At 37.7% G+C, this 19,311-nt stretch overlaps 1 protein-coding gene across 2 annotated transcripts in view; it reads right to left on the bottom strand.

Annotated features, from left to right (window-relative positions):
- The window catches only part of HECTD2 (HECT domain E3 ubiquitin protein ligase 2), a 33,279-nt gene extending 15,097 nt beyond the window's left edge, over nucleotides 1-18,182 (bottom strand). The window contains exons 1-10 of one of the 2 annotated variants that reach the window (XM_035542203.2): nucleotides 17,755-18,182; nucleotides 12,464-12,593; nucleotides 9,423-9,561; nucleotides 7,915-8,017; nucleotides 6,961-7,050; nucleotides 6,291-6,355; nucleotides 5,464-5,509; nucleotides 4,270-4,379; nucleotides 2,702-2,850; nucleotides 1,261-1,384 (exon numbers count right to left, since the gene is read on the bottom strand). In XM_035542203.2, the coding sequence (XP_035398096.1) occupies nucleotides 1,261-1,384; nucleotides 2,702-2,850; nucleotides 4,270-4,379; nucleotides 5,464-5,509; nucleotides 6,291-6,355; nucleotides 6,961-7,050; nucleotides 7,915-8,017; nucleotides 9,423-9,561; nucleotides 12,464-12,593; nucleotides 17,755-17,991 (1,193 nt within the window). In that variant the 5' untranslated portion in view covers nucleotides 17,992-18,182. The remainder of the gene's footprint in view (nucleotides 1-1,260; nucleotides 1,385-2,701; nucleotides 2,851-4,269; nucleotides 4,380-5,463; nucleotides 5,510-6,290; nucleotides 6,356-6,960; nucleotides 7,051-7,914; nucleotides 8,018-9,422; nucleotides 9,562-12,463; nucleotides 12,594-17,754) is intronic. The other variant, XM_035542195.2, reaches the window with a different exon arrangement.
- Nucleotides 18,183-19,311: the final 1,129 nt, after the last annotated feature.

Consider the following 19,311-nt stretch of genomic DNA (forward strand, 5'->3'; position numbering starts at 1 on the left):
TACTTGGTTACTTCAGTAAGTTTTTTGTTGATTAGCTCATGCATCACCTAGCAGAAGTTCATACTAAGACACCCGGAGCTTCAGACTCTGTGTGCATCTTGAATCCAGACTCTACATGTGCACCCTGAATCCTGCCTGCGAGGAGCTCCGGATTCTAATGTCTTTAGGAAAGAAAGAAAATGAGGAGAAAAGATTCTCAGTTGATCTGCTGGAAATCCTAACACAAAATGTTTTACCAAGCAGTGTCAACTTATTTGGAAAAACTGTGTATTTCAAAATACTTCATGTGCAAGGCAAGCTGGGACTTATTCATACTGGTCCTACTTAATTCTAAGCATAGAGCCTTGATTTTTTTTTATTATTATTATTATTTTAAAGTCAAACAATACAGATTTATAGGCTGTAAAATTGGGAAAAAAAATATGGTTCTAACACAGTACAAGAACTAAACATATTTTAAGAATAATACAGCTAGTCTGCATTACTTCCAAAGCTATGTATCACACAAACTTTGTTTTGATATATACCCCATGTCCCAGCTAACTGAAAAGAACTGGAGCAGGTGGAAATCTCACAGCCCTTTTATAAGTTTGGATGTGGGTGCCAAAGCAGCCAGATGGTGCCCATGCAAAAAAAAAAAAAAAAAAAAAAAAAAAGTCTGAAGCTCAGCAGTATACAGATTCCAATGCTTTGAGACTACTCAAAGCCTACTGTGCATTTATCGCTATCACGTCTTTTTTTTTTTTTCCCTCCTCCTGCCCAAGCAGATTTTAAAACTTAGCAGGAAGATCAAATGCCTATTTCTCCACGTTTCTAGATCACACTTGTGGCTGCCTTGAGCCTGTAAAGATTTAAGTTTCATGTAATAGAAATAAGTACAACTGATTTTACCGGAGTAAATATGATCAGACCCACATACAGAATATTTAGATACCATCAATAAGCGTTAAGTATGCACACTGCACCACTTTCTATGAATGTGTTAGAAGTTAAAATATGTTCACAGTAAGATGCAATTAACACATCACTGAATCGACACCAATACATCATAAAACTAATGTTATGATCTAGATTTTACTCTTCTGTCTAGTTTGCTATGGTAGAATGAGATTTATTAGTCGACATCGTATCCACACAGTTTCTGCAAACAGTAGCTATGTTATGTTTTTCCAATAAAATACATTTAGTATGGCTAACACACAGACACAGATATGGTGCTTTGAAATAATACGTGACAAGAAACAGCCAATTTTTCCTTACCTGTGAGAATTTCCATAACATTGCCAGTTATGATATTCTTCCATAAGATCAATGTGATCAAGTGTAGAATTATAGAAATCCATATATGAAATAATAGGGGGGCTAATCAGACTATTTGCAGCATCTACAAAGAAAATACAATAGTCTTTCAAAGTACTGCCTGGATTATGCACATGTTTTCTAAGCATTCTGAGCAGCAGTAAAAGAAAAAGATGACAGAAAAGATGACAAATGGGCTACTAGTAACTTTGTCTGAGTCTTAGCTACATAATTACAAGTGTAACATAACAACTTACCGCATCATATTAATAGCTTTAAATATAGTAATTTCCCAGATCAGCCCAACTATGGTAAGACAAACTTGATATATTTCTGACCTCAAGAGCAATTCCATTCCTCTACAGCATTTGACTCTATCCCACATGATGACATACACTAATTTAAAGTTTCATAGACACAGAATGATATATTCTTCTGAAATCAATGAAAAACAGTTTGATAGATTTCTTAAACACCTTCATATCAAGTGGTCTATTTTGAATTACTAAATATCCCTTTCCCCAGAGGTATATGTGCAGAATTAATGAACTAGCAACTCTTTCAGATGACTACAGAACACAAGAGAAGAATCATGTTTTAGGATACAGTTGAGCTTGTGTGTCTAAACTGTGCCACTGTATACAGAGGGCTGTGCGGAATTCTTTTAAATATAAGTTGTTTTAAGTAGCCAGAGAAATGAAAACATCCTCACTCCAATCTTAATTTTCACTTGATGGTTTCATTTTCTCCTAGAAAGCATGAAGCAAAGAGGGACTTTCTACACCCCTCAAGGAAAGGGTACTGACCTTAGGTCTTCCATTTCTATAGCAGATGCTCTAACCACTAAACTATCGGTGTTTGGGAGAGAAAGACTGCATTTACAATGGTCAAATTTGCTGTGCTCTGTGTTGAGCTGGACAGGGATTTACTTTTTCTATGCTGTAGTTTTGAACTTAAGAGGAATACACATTGCCTAAGATACCTAGATCCTAAAAACATCTGTGAGGCTAAACCAGTTACAGAAGAAATTGTAGCAATTGCACGTTTAAAAGTTTTTTATAAATCTAAGGGAAACCTTTACTATTGGTTATCTCTGTGGATTTTTCTTCTAATGACCCCTTGTTGTTACAGGAAGATGATGCATAGCAATTATCCCCTAGTAAAAAGTATGATGTCTTGCCAATTGACATTTTTTTCCTGCTTACTATTTTTTTGGCATTCTCTTCTATTGTAGTTCATACTGTGTTACTACAAATGTCCATTTCCACCATAAGTGGAGAGATAAACCACCCTCCTCTGCTCCCATGTGTGTGCATGCATACACATACAAAATGCAAGTATATATATATATACATACATAATATACACCTACATGCATACACAATTTAAGGAAAAAACCTACTAAATAATGCCAGGACTTTGGTTGCTGATGGAATCCACCAGGTACATTTCATCATGGGTGGAAACTCTTCAGGTTTTGCAGGAAACAGGCGTAAAGAAATAAATTGCAGTAACCTGTCCACCACCTGCTTGAACCTCCTCTGTGAAATCCTAAAAGAAACACGCTACAGTTACTCTCATGTGATCGCTGTTCAAACTGAAGCCCATATTATCAGATTTCAATATTATTTTCTGAAGAACATGCTTTTGTCCCACTATAAAAACAAAGTTCCAAATATAAAGTTTGAAGAATCATGCTTTTAAATACTGGCATGCAGCAATGCTCTGCATTTAAATACAGCAATGCACCATTTAAATACACTTTTTAATGTCTGTATCTTTAAAAAATTTACAAAAGAATCATCACTTGTTCTTGACTTTAATAAACAGAAGTAAACAAAAAATAAACATCCCTTCTCTCTTTCACTCCACAATCTGAATACTGAGGAAGTCTCAATTTTTGATTTTGAGATACTCAGCCCTATTGAATGAATAGCGGAAAATACTTCATACACTTGTGACAAGTGCACATATAAAGTTATGTGCTGCACTACTTTCATAATACAGCAAAAATACACGTGTAGATATAATACATGAGTAGATATATCAAAGCATCATTTTGTAAATAAAAGCTCTTCTGTTTTAATGTTTCAAATTTCTAATACTTATTTTAAGAATAAGAACATCAATATGCCTTTTGCATCCTTAACCAAAAGGGTTCATCTGATTTGTAAACACTGATTCAAATGAAATAACAAATTAACGCATTTTTAAGCAAATCTGGACATATTTCAGGGGGAGAAATATATGTATATAATTTTCATCCTTGCAGAGAAGAAAATCCTTGATTAAGAGTTTCCCTAAGAGGCAGGGAATTGTGAACATATACAAACACCTTTTTTTTTAAACCCCAAATTGAACTTTTTGCGCAGTCGTCATAAGGAAGGCAACCTTCATACAAACTTAAAAACCACTCTTTTGGCAGTTACCCCCACGTGACTAATAGCTAGATGCTATTAGAATTATTTCAAGTAATTAAAATCTAATGCCTTAACTACATTCTGTCACCATCTCTATTACACTATCAGCATGGACTTAATTTCGTTTGTGGTTTTCATGTAATACAGCAAAGCTACAGTATCTTTTGGAAATAATGCAAGAAACACCTTTATTTAAAAGGAAGATCATAAAGATGTTTGTAACAATATCATTATCTAAGCGTGTATCTGGAAAATTTACATTCTTTTTTTGCATAAGTTATGTAAAAATAACTTACACAGCTTATTTTGCAATCAAAGCTTTTTTGCACAAAGATAATCATTTTTTATACATTATATACAGTTTGCATCTATAAATCAGTATCACTTAGTGGACTATGTCCAAATGTACTTTGAAAACAACAAAACAATCTCTGTAGTCAACTTTCATATAATTTATATATAATATAAACAGTCAACATTCATGGAAATACAGTAACAATTGTAATCCTAAAAATTGAATTTTTAATTTTATTTTTTTATTGTTTTTTACTTTTTAGACCAGTGCACTAGGAAATGATGGTCAGCTTCTGTTAAGGCTGCTATCTGTCTTAGCAAGTGAGCATAGATGACATAAGTAGAAGTGTTACTAAATTGAGGATTCTGAAAAAGATTAAAAAAACGTGTTAGGTTAACAAACTGCATAAAGGGAAAAAGTCATTACGGCTGTTTCTTATGTTTGTTGTTGTCAATACAATTACGCAGGAAAGTAATTCAGAAAATTGCTGTGACAGTGATAAAAACTATGGAAAAATGATTTGCAACTTCTATTCAAATGAAAAATATGCAACTTCTATATTGCAAAAGTATGGATTTTTTGTGTTTCAAAAGAAAGCCCACAGGTAACAAAGGCAGTATTCAATGTATTTTTTCTGGATTATCAATATACTGTATAGCACATAAATTACACTCCTCTGCATGATGAGCTTTTAATCTCAGTAATAAGAATTCTCCTGTCTTTCCACACACTCCTTATTTTCCCTCTTATATTAGTCCACACACTCCCACTTTTCTGCAGAATTATTCCTCATAATTCACAGCTAATGTACCCATCCCAGAGAAAAAAAACTGTTGTCTCCAAAAACTAAATTACTATCTGATCTTTCAAGCAACAGCAGAAGATTCTCTCATGTGGAGAGGTGTCATCTGCACTAGCAAAGCTTAAAGGGGGAATTTGCTACAAATGCTCATCAATTTTAGTAGGAAAGGTAATCAGTTAATGTAGACAAAAATCAGACAATGCAGTCGTCAGATAGACTGGAGGGAGACTGCTGGATAAACTGCAATACTAGTGAAAATTACAGCAATACCAAAAAGTGCATATACTGAAACTTTTGGGAAAGATCACTGTTGCAACATAGCAATAAAGGAAATCTGACAATAAGTAGGAAATAACCTTCTAAAACTTTTGCTCTTTCAATACGAAGTGATAGGAAACAATTGCATGCCTGTGTTCTTAGTTCATGGGTTTAATGTATGCAACCTTACCCCATCAACTCTGTCATTAAACTCCTGTTCCCATCATGCATACCCTACACTTCTTCCATATGTTAATACAATCTTATGACAGGAAATTAAATGTGAAATTTATCAGTTATACTAAGTATCTTGTTTGCATAGTATACTGGTTTATAGATTATAAATTAAGCTGACATATACTTAACTAAAAATACTGTATTTTTCTTACCTGTAGAAGTATACAGTATGCTCTAAGATCATCTTTTGTTCGTGGCCTACAAAATGAATGAATTAATTTGAAACACTCTATGTGTACACCATATATACACATCAATAGTCAGGATATCATGCACCCTAGGATTTAACTTTGTTTTGTCAATACGTGTTCAATACCATATTCAGCATCATCACTGAAAGGACACTTTTAAAGATTCTGACTACTCTCTAAAGGTAGTAAAAAAAAAAAAAAAATAGAGAAAGCAATAGCCATGGGTTGGGTTACAGATGAGTCACAACAAGGGGCTGTCTCTTGCTACATTTTTTTTTTTTTGAATCAAACTAAGCATTCTCACTTCTATTACTTCTTGCTAAAATCTTGTCCTCTCCATGCCTCCTGGATAATCATTTCTGCATGCTGTATTGCCCTTTCAGTGCTGCTGAAACATGAATGATATCGCAAAACAAACTTCAAGTCAAGAAATTATGTAAGTTAAAACATGTTAGTTGGGGTCAGGAGGAACATGTTTTACTCTGGATAAATTCCCTAATTCATCTCACAGTTGGGATTCCTGAAAGATTGCCCTGGCAACAAGCAGCTGAGATTTTTTGAGGGGATATATGGCTAGATCTGCTTCTCAGAGGTTCAATGTCAGCTTACAGAGCTCAAGATGTGTCTCACTAGATTTGCCTGCCAAAAGGAGACAAGTTCTTATGAGTCAAGTTAAGTTTTAAGAGAACATTTTCTTTCTTTGGCTAAAACAATAGAGTAAAAATATAGAAAGTATACCAGTTCTAAGTAAGTGTTGGAACAGTAGTGCAAACATTGGTTATACTTACCCTTTCCATTCTTGTAGCAGACCATTAATTATTCCCTTTAGGACTGACTTCTGAACATCTTGAGGCTATGGAAAAAGGAGCAGGGAAAAATCATATCTGATCAAATTATACATGCTTGGTATAAGAGAGTGTACAAAAGGGCAAATTTGTTTTGCCTGTGATTCAAGCCAGCTAAGAAATCTTTGACTGTGCTATGGTGCTGAGTTCCTGTATATCTTTCCTCAGAGGCTATTAGGTGAGGCCTGAAGTTGTGTCAACTGTGGCTTTCAAAACTTCAAACAACTTAAAAGCTGTACCCATTATTTCTACATTATTCCTGCCTTGTGTTTACTAGACACAGTATCTACTTTTTACTACTCCCATCCTCACATTTTCCATCTCTCTCATCATGCAGTGTCCCACCACACTCATGTCTTATCTTCCAAACACTCTCTGAGATCTACCACAGGATGAACCACATTAATACTAACAAAAATTTCCTCGTCTTTTACTGCAGCAATTTTCATGACTCTATGGCAATTCTCACAGGACAATTTTAAGTATGTTATGAGACATTCTTCAGAAATCGTACATATCTGAGAAATACTTTTGGTATAAATTGCTTCTTAGAAAGTTTCTTTGATGAAATGATTGTTAGATTATCAAACATGAATTCTGTTCTTCTACTTACAGTATTCAATAAGGCATCATAGACAACATTCACAAATTTTGCATCGATTCCAGAGTCCTCAATGGTATTAAATGGAGAATTGGTATCTTTCTGCAAGTTAGATAATAAATGAGACATTTTGATTTTGAAATGTTTTGAATATTTGACATATCTTTCAAAATAAAAGTTTATCAGCACATTTAACAAAACACATACAGATAAAAATATTTATTTTCCTTATCAAAACATAAGAATCTAAGTCCATTTTTATTAATGGGTGAAAGATGAAACTAAAGAACATTCATCTTACACTTTAGTATTATTCGTGTGGCTCCATTACCTAGTTGTTCTATTTTAAAATGTAGAAGGGTCTCAAATAACAAATTGCACAGAATGTTCATCTTCCATCTTTGCTGTAAATCCATCACGAGACAAGAATGAAGTTACAAGCATTCAATTTTCATTAAGTAACTAAGAGTCACAGGTTATTTTGCCTAGGTTCATATTAAATATCAAAAGCACATCTTCCTCTGTAGTAAGAAGGAAATATTAATTTAGCATGTATTCAGAAACTTTTCACAAAGATATGATCTTGCCCAAGGAACACTGAATATGCCAACGCAACAGAGCAGCAATACTACTTGAATGCATATCACTTTTTTTTTTTTTTTAAAGGACAGGGAATTTCTGTTTCCAGGTTTGCCTATTAGCTGCATCAACTTGAATATTTTTAAACTGTAGTTTGTGTAGAAAGTACCTTACATATAGTACCTTACACTTGAAATACTGTTGCTTAAACTGGAATAAATAAATCAATGCCATAACACATTGTGTACCAAAGGCAGGTAAGATCATAATAAAACAATCCTAGTGGGTTTGAGCAACTAGTTGCAAGCCTTTAACTGATGTGCGTCTAAATGCTTTGAGGAGCCAAATCGCTGTAACTACTAAGTAATATTACAAATTTTTTTCTACCTTAAATGCAGCATTTATCTCCAGGAAAGAATCGAACGTTGTAGAATAAAAATCATGCACAGCTTTCCAGTCTCCTGATGACTTTGACTTTTCTATATCATCCCTAGAGAGAATGCATTAAAAAGACAGGTAATAACAAGGGTTAAATCTTCCCAGCCACTTAGACTTTAGACTGTGCTATAACTCCAAGCTTTCCTCACTAAGCACATTTAAAAGACAGACAAGTATAATATCAGTGTCTAACATCTTCCTTGTCATTGTACGATCATGGTATTACAAGAGAACAAAAGCATAGTTTGTGTTTGATATACTTGAGCAATGTCTTATTCAAAATGTTAATTCATGGTGTCACAGTTCAGTATGCTAAGACAAATCATTAGTAGAACAGAATTATGTTTTAGAAACACTGACATGATAAGATTTCTCAGACTAATTTATTCATTTAAGTACACAGGCTCCTAAACAAGTCAATTTCATTATTAGTGTACCAAACGTTATTTCTCTTCCAATTTTTCAAATAAACCTTAATCTTTGTATGTGACTATGCATGTTCTTTGACAACAAAATCTGGATTTACCCTTGAAATCCTTTTAAGTATTGACCTTGTAAAGCAAGTTCCTGTTTTGTCCAATGTCAGACATTTTAAAGAATCCTTAAAGCGTATTTTATCTTCGTTAACTATAATGCTGGCAATACAAATTCCAGATTGCTTCCCCCCTCACAAAAAAAAAAAAAAAAGTTAATATCTAGTACAAAGAAATTATCAATGGGACAAACCAAAAACACTACGGAGTTTTTAATACTTTACTTGAAAGAATGAAACTCTTGATAGTTGTATAACTAGACAGCAGTCAATAAATACACAAATCTGAATATGGTAACAATTTCAGCTCTTCAGAACACCTGAATAACAGCAAGGGATATTCCACCAAATACACACACCGAATAATCAAACAGCATTCCTTCTCCTCACTGAATGCATAAGACTTCAAACATGGAAAAGAGCAATGAAAAGTCTATGCCTATGTCTCTGGAAGCAACTTTGATTTTTTTTCCATCTGTTCGAAAAATAGAAGAATGAGGCTTCCTCCTAGGAATATTCCTCCCCATTTCCTGACCAATATTTCTCTACCAGTAAAATACTCAAGGATATTAAAAACTAAACAAATCAAACAAAAAAAACACTTCCAGCCTACATTAAGCCATACATATTTGTTCTAAAACCAAACATCCACTGAATGTCAGGAACTGAATTTCCAACTCTGAAATACAAGCTTTGCTGTTTCTTGAACAGAACAGCAAGCGTCAAGCTAGAGAAATTCTTTTGATAATTTTCACAGTAATAGATTTACTGATCACACCATGACAGCAAAGTAACGACTGCTACTGCGAGATTGTCTTATTGAACTGAACATAACTCATTTGAGGTTAAGAAAAATCAAATGTACAAATTAGGACAAAATGAAGTCCAAAGAAAGTATGCTTTTAGAAACACCCATGCAACTTACTGGAAGTCTTTCACAGTTTTGGTTCGGATAGGAAGGGAAGGTTCAGGAGGAATGGGGGCTTTCAGTTCTTGGGGTAGTGTATCTATAGAGATTCGTTGCTTTTGTCTAACATCGAGACAAATAGGTGGTAGATCTCTCACTTGTAAAAAAAATGCAAAGAACAATAAATACAATGCAATCATATAAATGAACATTCAGCTAGTAAAATATAGATGTACAGGAACTAGGAAAAAAACCCAGAGCCTACACTCCTACAGTGATGTTTTTTGTTTTTTAAATTAAATATCAGAGTAGTATTACTACTCTCCTGCCTTCTCCATTTATCACATCAGGGAAGTATATGCTAATAAAATCGCCAAAACACAAAGGCAGGTTCTTTTACCTCATGATAATGATAGAGAAGCTGTCAATGTGACTTAACTGAGCTAACATTTATCAGAAGACTATAGATCAGGGCTGTTCTCCATCCCCAAGAATGGCTCTGATGTTTAACCTTGTCAAATCTCACAGCTGAAACTTAAAACAATTTAAAGAGAAGAGCAGAAATAAAAAAAAAAAAAGTGGACACATACTAAATTAATTCAAGCCAAGGTGCCCAACAATACCACGATGTAAGTGCTCTGCTGATGCAGATGAACTAACTTAAAAGAGACTAAGACTATGCTATTTTTCTACTCCAAGACAAGTAATTTTAATTTAACTCTTGATCTGTCTTCTCAATTTTGGATGGATTAAACATTGAATTACAAACAGTTGAATACACTGAGATGAGGAAAATATTCTCTGCATCTGTAGAAGAGACAGCAGCTGACAGAAACTGTTTCTCATTACAGTGAATTGAAGCTGCAGGTGTTAAGCTTCGTAACTTGCACCCTGTCAGTGATGCAATTTGCTTTGAAATACACTACTTAAATTAGATATACTAAAACTAAGTTTTAATAATACGTTTAATAAATACTGTCAACTTCAGTATGTTTTGCCATAATTCCAGTTTATTTGTAAATAGAATTATTTGCCTGTGTGACATTCAAAAATATTCATTAAGATCTGTCAAATGAATTCCATTGAGGACAAACTTGAAACTTTATGTGCTGAGTTTATAAACAGCAATAATCCAGTATTACAAGACAAGAAAAAATAATCACTTCTGGCTGTTTGCCCAGTTACATTAAGTAAAAAGACTCAGCAGTGCATGACTGCTTAGGAAATGATCAAAAACTGAGGAGGAAAATCTTGTTGATACAAGAGAGAATTTACTAACACAGACTACCGGAACGTCTGCTCAATTTTACACATTGAGCTCTCAATTTCAAGAACACATCCATGACTTCAATAAATATTGCCATACATTAGGATGATGAAAATTAAAAATTAAGTACTAGTGTAACATTAATTACAGCCAGGACAGTATCATGTGCAGCAAGATCTGTGGGCATTTCAAGAAAGACTTGTTTTTAAGTTCACCATTCTTGTTGGGTGCAAGAGGTAAAATGAATTCTGTAAAAGACTACTGCATTTTCCACATTGCTTGGCACAATATTAGATTTAATTTTACTTTGTCCTAAATTTTAGTGATCAGCAGACTTTCATATCATAACCTAAGATTGTATTAAGCAACTATTCAGACAAAATTGGACAGGAAACAATTAAGGATTCTCCTATATGAAACACACATTATCTAGCAGTCCATGAAACAGCTTCATGCACATTTCAGTTATAAAGCTTAGCAGCTGTGTAGTTAATATTGACAAGCTGTCACTTGTAGCTTTAGAGGAAAATGTTACCTGAAAAACACAAAACTTTTTATTTCTCTGAAGTCTTTCAGACTCCAACAATAGTGCAATTGTTTACATATGAAGATTTTTCTTAAATATATAGGTGAGAGAAATGGCCACCTGAAGGTGGTTCTTCCAGCTTTATTAATGAGGTCTTACTACACTTTCAAAGAATGAGCAGAGCTCTGTCCAGCTTTGCAGCATCTTCTTTTTGCCTTACCCCAAGTACTGTCCTTACGTACACCACTTCTACTTTAACCTTGCTAAGTTAAAATATGCAATGCCTCAAATTCTTCCACACAACAGCGGGAACAGCCTTCACTGGTCATCTCCAGTAACCTTTGTTTCCTTTGTGTAGTACAAAGTGACTTGAGCAAAATACAAAATTCTATTCAAACTCTCATTTACACATAACTGCCCTTTGTGTTTCAGTGATTTTCTTCCCCTGCATTTTTATTTTTAAAAGTAGGCACCTCCTTACTCCATGAGCAAAGTTACTAAAAAAAAAAAAGTCTTGTATTTTACATTTGCAGAACAGCTATCAAGAACATAGATTATTTTATTAAGGAAACCAGTCCTGCACATTATAAGTCACTTTTTTCTCCACAAATCTGAAATTTACAATACCTGTCCACAGTTTTGTTTCTACCCTATACTATTTATCAGCTTTCATGATTCTAGCCTATCATACTGAATACACAGCTCCACTTGAAAACTTTCCATCAATTATCTTTACCTAATATCACAACAATATTCCCTCTCACCTTTAAAGTTCTTCAGAATTTACCATTCTTTGCCTGTGAGTTTTATTTTATCATCATTGGCTTTCATCTTCACTGAAAAGCAGCAACTCTCAGCAAGTCTCCCTTAAAAGCCTTACGCATGCCTCATCACTGCCTTCCCTCTGATCTAGAAAATTCCCTACAAAGTTCTGGCAATTTCTAGAGAAACCTACCATCTGACTGGAGCTAAGACAAACAGTATCTATAAATTGACTTCTGAATTTGTAAGTTTCTTTAAAATTTCAGAGGAATATTTCATCCTTCAGGTCCTTTTGTTCTTCTTATCCAACTTGTCTCTAAGAGATGACCTCTACTGAGGATGGACTATGATATATATTATGGACTATACCATGTACGGGACAATGTAATCTAATGAAATCTAGATTTCTAGGTTTTCTGGCACTGTCACAATAGAAATATTGGTGGAACACTGAGCACCTTCTTAAATTGGTAGCTAAGTAACACAAGGCTTTTATTCTCTTACCATTTTTGATGTTAGGTATAACAAGTTGCGTAGGTGAATTTCTGTTTCCGGTGCCTTCTTTCTTTTGGTTGATAGTTGTGATGAAATTGCTGAAAGTGGAAAACTGATTTTTTGCTCCTCTTTCCAACCCCTGTAATTAAGATGACAGCGTGCTATAAAAGGCTAATACATTACTGCAAGAGTAATCTTACTCATGGGGTATTACAAAGAATATTTAAATGCTTGTTATCTTGGAATATGAGTGTTAATACCTAAATAAGACATACATGATGTTTCTACAAGTTTGTTTTAATTTGAATCAGGAGAAGTAACATACAATTCCATTACGTTTAACAATTCATGCATTAGTTTGCAGTATATAAGATATCCCTAGATAACTCAGGAGAAAAAAATATTAGAATATTGTTGAAAGCACTCTAACTTCTTGTCCTAATTTCTAAATACTTTTATATTCCTCACTCCATCCAGCTCAGTTTAAATAGATACAAGTGTCACACATTTCTTTTTCAAGTAACCCTTATATGCCGAACCTTATATGCAAACTCCCCCAAAATTGAAATATGGAAACAAAAATTCGGTGTAGACTGCTGCTATTAACATTTAAATACTGATTACCTGGATAAAAACACCAGATTCAAAGTTTTCAGCATCAGCAGCCACCAAAGAAAGGCTATCCAACAAACATTTGTTTAACACAATCCTAAAAAAAAATTGCTTAATATCTGCATGTGCAGCTGCCAAGAAGTCTGCTCAAACTTTTGCTAAGAAATGAGTGCTAATGGGCTTTAACAGTGAAGAGAAATGAAGCAACACAACAGACTTTCACAGGTTGGTGCCAATCAATGTTTGACACAACGTGCGAATAGTCACTAAGTGACTGTTAGATATAATTATTTACACCGGAGAATTTGCAAAGCACAGGTGAGTTAAGGGGCTTGTCCAAGACAACAGAAGTCATGTGATGGAAGTTTTCATTTGCATCTCAGCTCCAAGTGGTCAGCTGATGTCCAGCAAAGGCGGATCTGCTTAAGAAACATACACAGTCTTCTTGCACGTCGTGATTTTGAGCCTTACATTAACCTAAAGACTCATTTGACTGACATCTGGTACCTGTGTTCTCAGTTAGAAAAAAGTAGTTTTATAAACCAAAACTAATTCCACCAATGAGAACAGAAATTCCAGAATAATTTTCATATATTTTTCTTTTTTAAAAACCCATTCATTTCCCTTTCCTTTTAAAGGAAATAGATTTTGACTAAGACACGCAGCCAGAGTTCTGAGGAAAGTACTTCACTTCCACCACAACATCCTGAAACACCACCAGGAGGGTAATAATACAGCCCATAAACCTGCCATGCTACAGTGTACGCAAGTTGATACACTGCCAGGAATTTTAAATAACTGTGGCAAAACGAGCTATTTTTCCATGGCTTATAACTCAGCAAATTACAAATCTGAACAATCAGCAGGACTTCTAGCTTTAAAAATATCAACTTTCAATTTCTAGCTCCAAATGCCTTGTATGCAACAAATGTTCAAAATGTAATTACAGCTACTATTTTAATATTAGCTATTTTAAAAAATTATTATTCTATAAGCCTTAAAGTATCACTAAGATGTTTCTTAAAACTCACCTGGCACACAAGTAGAAAGTCCAGATCCTGAGAAAACACAGCAAGACGTGACTAAATGAAAATGGACTTTTAAACAAATCCAGATAAGTTTATCTGCTGTGTCACAAAAACACATGCTCTAGGTAGAAAATCTGGAGTTTGGATGATTCTAATAATTAGTAGGGAATAGTTATCATAGATAAATTCATAAGAGGAGCTCTTATGAAGCAGACTACTGTGACAGCCGTTTTGAGTCACATAACCTTTCCTCAGCTTTCCAGTTTTACTCCAGCCGTGCCACTGCAATAGTATAGTCGAATAGTTATTTTAAAAGGTTCTTCTTAATGCCACTGCCCTGAGAAGCAATCAGAAAGAGCGAAGCTTGCACGCGCTATTCCACTCCATCACATCCTGCTCCAAGTGCAGCTCCAACAATGTTAAACAAACATACTGATAAAGGCTTTGCTGGAAAGCCCTGGAGGAATACTGGGGAAGTACATGCTCATCAAAGAGGATCCGTGACATCTCCTGGGAGAGTAATCTAGGACAAGCGTACAGCACTGTGTCATACTTATAAAACTCTGTAGGAGGTCAACGAGCCTCTAGAGCCTAAAACGCTACAAACACACAGCCATCAGAAAACTGAACCCCCACATAAGGAACAGGCATGCTTGGAGGAAGCGGATCAAAGCCATCTTTAATCCTCCTCTAATCCTTTTCTAAGAGCATATTAATAACTTACAACGCTGCTGGCTTCTTACTGAAATTTTTCAAAAGCATTAAGCCCTCCATAAGGCTGGAGAAGTACTAGCTTTATACTTCATACATTTATGTTTTCCATTATTGAAATGAAACCAGATGGTGAAAACAAGTCAAACTGCTTGCAAAGAGCACATACAGAGTGCTTGCAGAAAAAGAGGCAAAAAGACCATCTAGAAGAGTTTCTTGAAAACCTTGCTCTTCAGCCCTAACTTAACTCACTGAAGACCCCTAAGTATGTAGTGAGCAAAGACCAGGGGTGCCAGAAAACACAGCGGACACGAGGATTACCCAAACACAGCTGTCAGTGCAACAGCCTACTCAAAAAGTAAAATTTCCCTTTCCATTCATATCTTGAAAGGTGTAACATCAGACCGTTTTTGCTTTACGGAAACCTCTACTTGTTCCTGCTTACAAGAGGCAAGTTAAATAACTTCCCACAAATTTATTTGCAGAATCTGAATACCGACATCCAAACCACCTCCCCTTATGCATTATTTTTTAATCACCATTCCACCCATAAGAAAAACCTTGGCACGTTGCAGGACCACATTAATTTATTGATGGAGTAATTTAGCTCCACAACTTCCCTTAGGAATGAAAGCAAAAGAAAATCACCCAGAAAGGTTATCCTCCTTCAGTAACTCCACATAGCCCTTGGCTAGAAAAATCCACGATGCAAATGGCAATAGCAGTAGTCACATAAACACTTTCTTCCAACTTTCAGCCAGCTTAAACTCCAGATGTGACATCTTTCATGCTCATGCCCTAATAAGATAATGTATACTGTGGTTATCTATTGACTCCCTCAAATTCTGACCTTTTCCACAGCTACTGTGGAGAATAGAAAGTTTCAAAGATGCGTCATGCCTTCATATTGCCTTCTAGGAAGCTACAGTCATGTTGCACAAATCTATGCTGGGTCCCTAGCACATGGAAGAAAATGTCAATTGCGCAAACAACCTGGGTAGATGTTTTGAGACAAGGATATATAAGGCTCACTCTTCACACGGAGACAAGGTAAGTCATCATATGATGGCTATACGCTTAGAAATAATAGGCAGAGACAATGAGCAAATTAACAACATCAGAAGCATTTTCATATTTGTATCAGGCATTAGTTTTTAAAGAAAAGGAATTTTAATAGAAAAAAAGCAAATTTTAAAGACATTTTCCCCCTTTAGTCACCTTATCAAATTATAAACTTTTTTCCAGTTTAATGACAGTGCAGGTGAGAAAATGTCTGTCTTTAAAAGTGCGTGAGAATCTGATTCAGTAACATTCATTTTTGATTTTCAAGCAGAAGTTTTAATATATAAAAAAATAAAAACCATCTGTATAGGATGAATCTCACACCATACTCCTGAAAACCTTGTAATTAGATGCGTAGGTTGGTCAACACTAGGACTCAGCAGACCAACAGTCCAATACCTTCTTTCAACTCATAAAGGTCTTGCAAAAGCATATCTGCATTCCCTATTTGGTACATTTGGACCAAAACCAGCATTCTGGTGCACACTGAGAAATTCAGGGCTGTCGAAAGATCTATTACATCTTTCCACACAGCTCTCCCTCTGTAACACACTATTAAAATCTGCATGCATCTCCGTAAATTCAAAGTCCCCCATGCATTTGACAAGCAATCACACATAGCCAGATCTGAGCTGCTCTGTAGCAGGTCAGCTCAGACAACTTATTAATTCCTGCAGGCAGCAGTTCAGAGAGGCATGTGGGATGCCCAGCCACAAACCAAATTCTTCTCCCAATTCTTCAGGACAGTGGAAATGCTGCATAGCTGATCAGTTGCATGTATTTTTCATTACCTAAGCTAAGCCTGACACATTGTAGCCCATCATTATTTATCTTCCCCAAGGGACTGGCATTTGCCATTCCAAGTCTGAAATGGAGCACCTTTCCGAGGTTGCACCTTATCAAAGGTGCAAATCACTCCCGGGTACTTGACCATCACTGTCTTCTCCCAAATCTTTATCTGAATCACAGGAACAAACACATCCTCCCAAATTCTGACAGATTTGGAAAGCTGAAAGCCTCTCAGAAGATTGGAACATCTTAACCAAAACACAAATTGGCAGAACTGCTCAAAGGAGTTTGCAGTTTGACTACAATTACTTGGTTTAACATCACAATTATTTCATGACAGTCATAAACGCTAAGCACTCAATCTTTTAAACTCAAATTATGGTAATTTGATGCTGGTAATTTCTAGTAAATCTGATACTTATCAGAACCATTGAACTAAAGTCTCATAACTATATTAGCATAGGGTTGATAAGATGTTTGCTTCATTGCTGGGCTGAATAAGTTACAGCAAGCTTTAATGTTGAGTTATACACAATAAGCGATTTACGCCAGGAAAATTTTGTTTCACAATACTGTACAATCAGCAGAAAGAAAATCATAACTCAAGTATGATTAAAGATCTCAAATGAGGTTCCTTGAAACTAAATTGCTCTGGCAAATACCTTTCTCGACGTTTATTTTTTTAAACCCGCGTTAACTCATTCATCACTTACCGAGCTGTTCTGTCATCTTGGCTTCAACACAATGCAAAAAACGGAAGAGACTTTTAAAGAAAAAGTTAAAAATACAGAAGCCTCTCCCAGCTAGCTGTTGCCATACGCGCATTAGGAGCCGGAGCCCCCGCTCCCAAACCCCCACCGACAGCGCTGCAAATCCTCAGCCATGACTAACCCGAGCGAGCAGACCGTTGTAAAATGTTAAAGAACTATAAGTAGAGGGAGAATTTATAGCTCCGTTATGTCACCGCTTCCAGGCGCGCTCGTTATTTTTAAGAAACTTGAATGAAAGCCTCCCCGGGCTCGGCAGCCGAGGGACGCCGCCGGCGGTGCCTGCCCGGAGCGGGGCGCGGAGCAAGCGCCCGCCAAGCCCCCGACCTACCCCGGCCGCCGCGCTGGATGCCGCCGGGAGGGGCGGCAGCTTCTCCCTCTCCTTCTCCCCTTCCTCCTCCTCTTCTTCCTCACCCTCGCCTTCCTCCTCCTCGGCCACCGGCGGGGCCGCGCTGCCCTGGCCCAGCTCCGCGCCCGGCGGCAGCTCCGCGCCAGGGCCGGGGCCGGGGCCGGGGCCGGGGGGGAGGTCGGCGGCAGCCGTGGCCGTCGGGGGGATCGGCAGCGACATGGCCCCGCTCTCGGCTCCTGTCCCCTCGCCGGCTCCCGGACCCCGTCCCCTCGGGCCAGCCGCCGCTCCGAGGAGCTCCGCTCCGCTCCGCTCGCGCAGCAGCGGGGCTGCTCCCGGGCGCCCAGACACCCCCGCACGGCGGGGCGGAGCGCGGCCCGGCCGCCCCCGGCGAGGTGCGGGGTGGGATCGTGCGGGACGGAGCGGTGCGGAGGCGGCCGGCGGCGCCGTCCCCCGCTGCCCCCGCGCCCCGCTCAGCCGCCGCGCCACCTACAGACGGCGGGCAGCGAGGGGGGCGGCCGCCGCCATGTTGTTTATAGGCGCCTCATAGAAACGCGCCTGGCGACCGGGGGCGCCGCGCGGGGGCAGCGGAGGACACGGCTACGGAAACTCCGTAGCGCAGGAAAAGGCGCCGGGCGGGGAGTGCGGGCGCCGGCCGTACGGGAATCGGGGCTGTGCTCCGCGCTCTGCGCAGCCGCCGTGGTGGGGGGCGAGCCCGGCGCTGCGGCCGCGGGCCTGAGGGGGTTTCGCTCCCTGGGGAGGCTGGTGCAGGACGGCGAGTAAATAAATATACGAGTAATAAATGAGAGATTACGGATAAGGGACATCGGGGTGGGTGCCGGCGTGGCGCTCCCGTTCCTCCTCATCACCTCAGCGGTGGTATGCGTTACACTCGCAGGCAGGGTTTGGGGTTTGTCACAGTGCCTTGTCACCACATGGTAATGTCATTACAGTTTCAAATCACATTCTTTAATGAGGAAAATAAAGAAGCTAAGTATAAAAAGGTTGTCTCCGTGTCTCACTGGCATAGACAGAGCGAAGCCAGGATCCAGCAACAGCAGAAGCTCAGGACGTCTGAGGCATGACCTATTTTCAGAGCCTCAGTGCCATACCATGGGCTTGCGGAAGCTTTGCTGTTTAAAAAAAAATAAAAAATAAAAATCATCTTTAGAAGACATGCTGTCTTGAACTGGTTGTAATACAACATCTAGTGTAGATGTCTAGGGGTACTGACCTACCACTTGACTTGATAAGCAAAGCTATGGGGAGTCCTACACGAGAGGGCCGTCGTGGTTGTGTATACTGAGCAACAAAACATTTAGGTCCTTGCAACCACTAGCTGCCACCTGAAGCTAGCTGCTTTCAGACCACTCTTAATTTGCCTAGAGACTTCCCCTCCTAGTGCAGGGATCAAAGGAGTGCGAATAGTTATGTACCAGTAGTTATGTACAAGAAATCTTCAAGATGGTTTCTTGCATAGAGGTAAACCACACAATAGTTTTTCCCCAGCATTGGCATTACACAAGTAGCTCCCGCAGGTTG

This window comes from Cygnus atratus, chromosome 7, assembly GCF_013377495.2.
Source record: "Cygnus atratus isolate AKBS03 ecotype Queensland, Australia chromosome 7, CAtr_DNAZoo_HiC_assembly, whole genome shotgun sequence".
In the NCBI taxonomy this organism is placed as follows: Eukaryota; Metazoa; Chordata; class Aves; order Anseriformes; family Anatidae; genus Cygnus; species Cygnus atratus.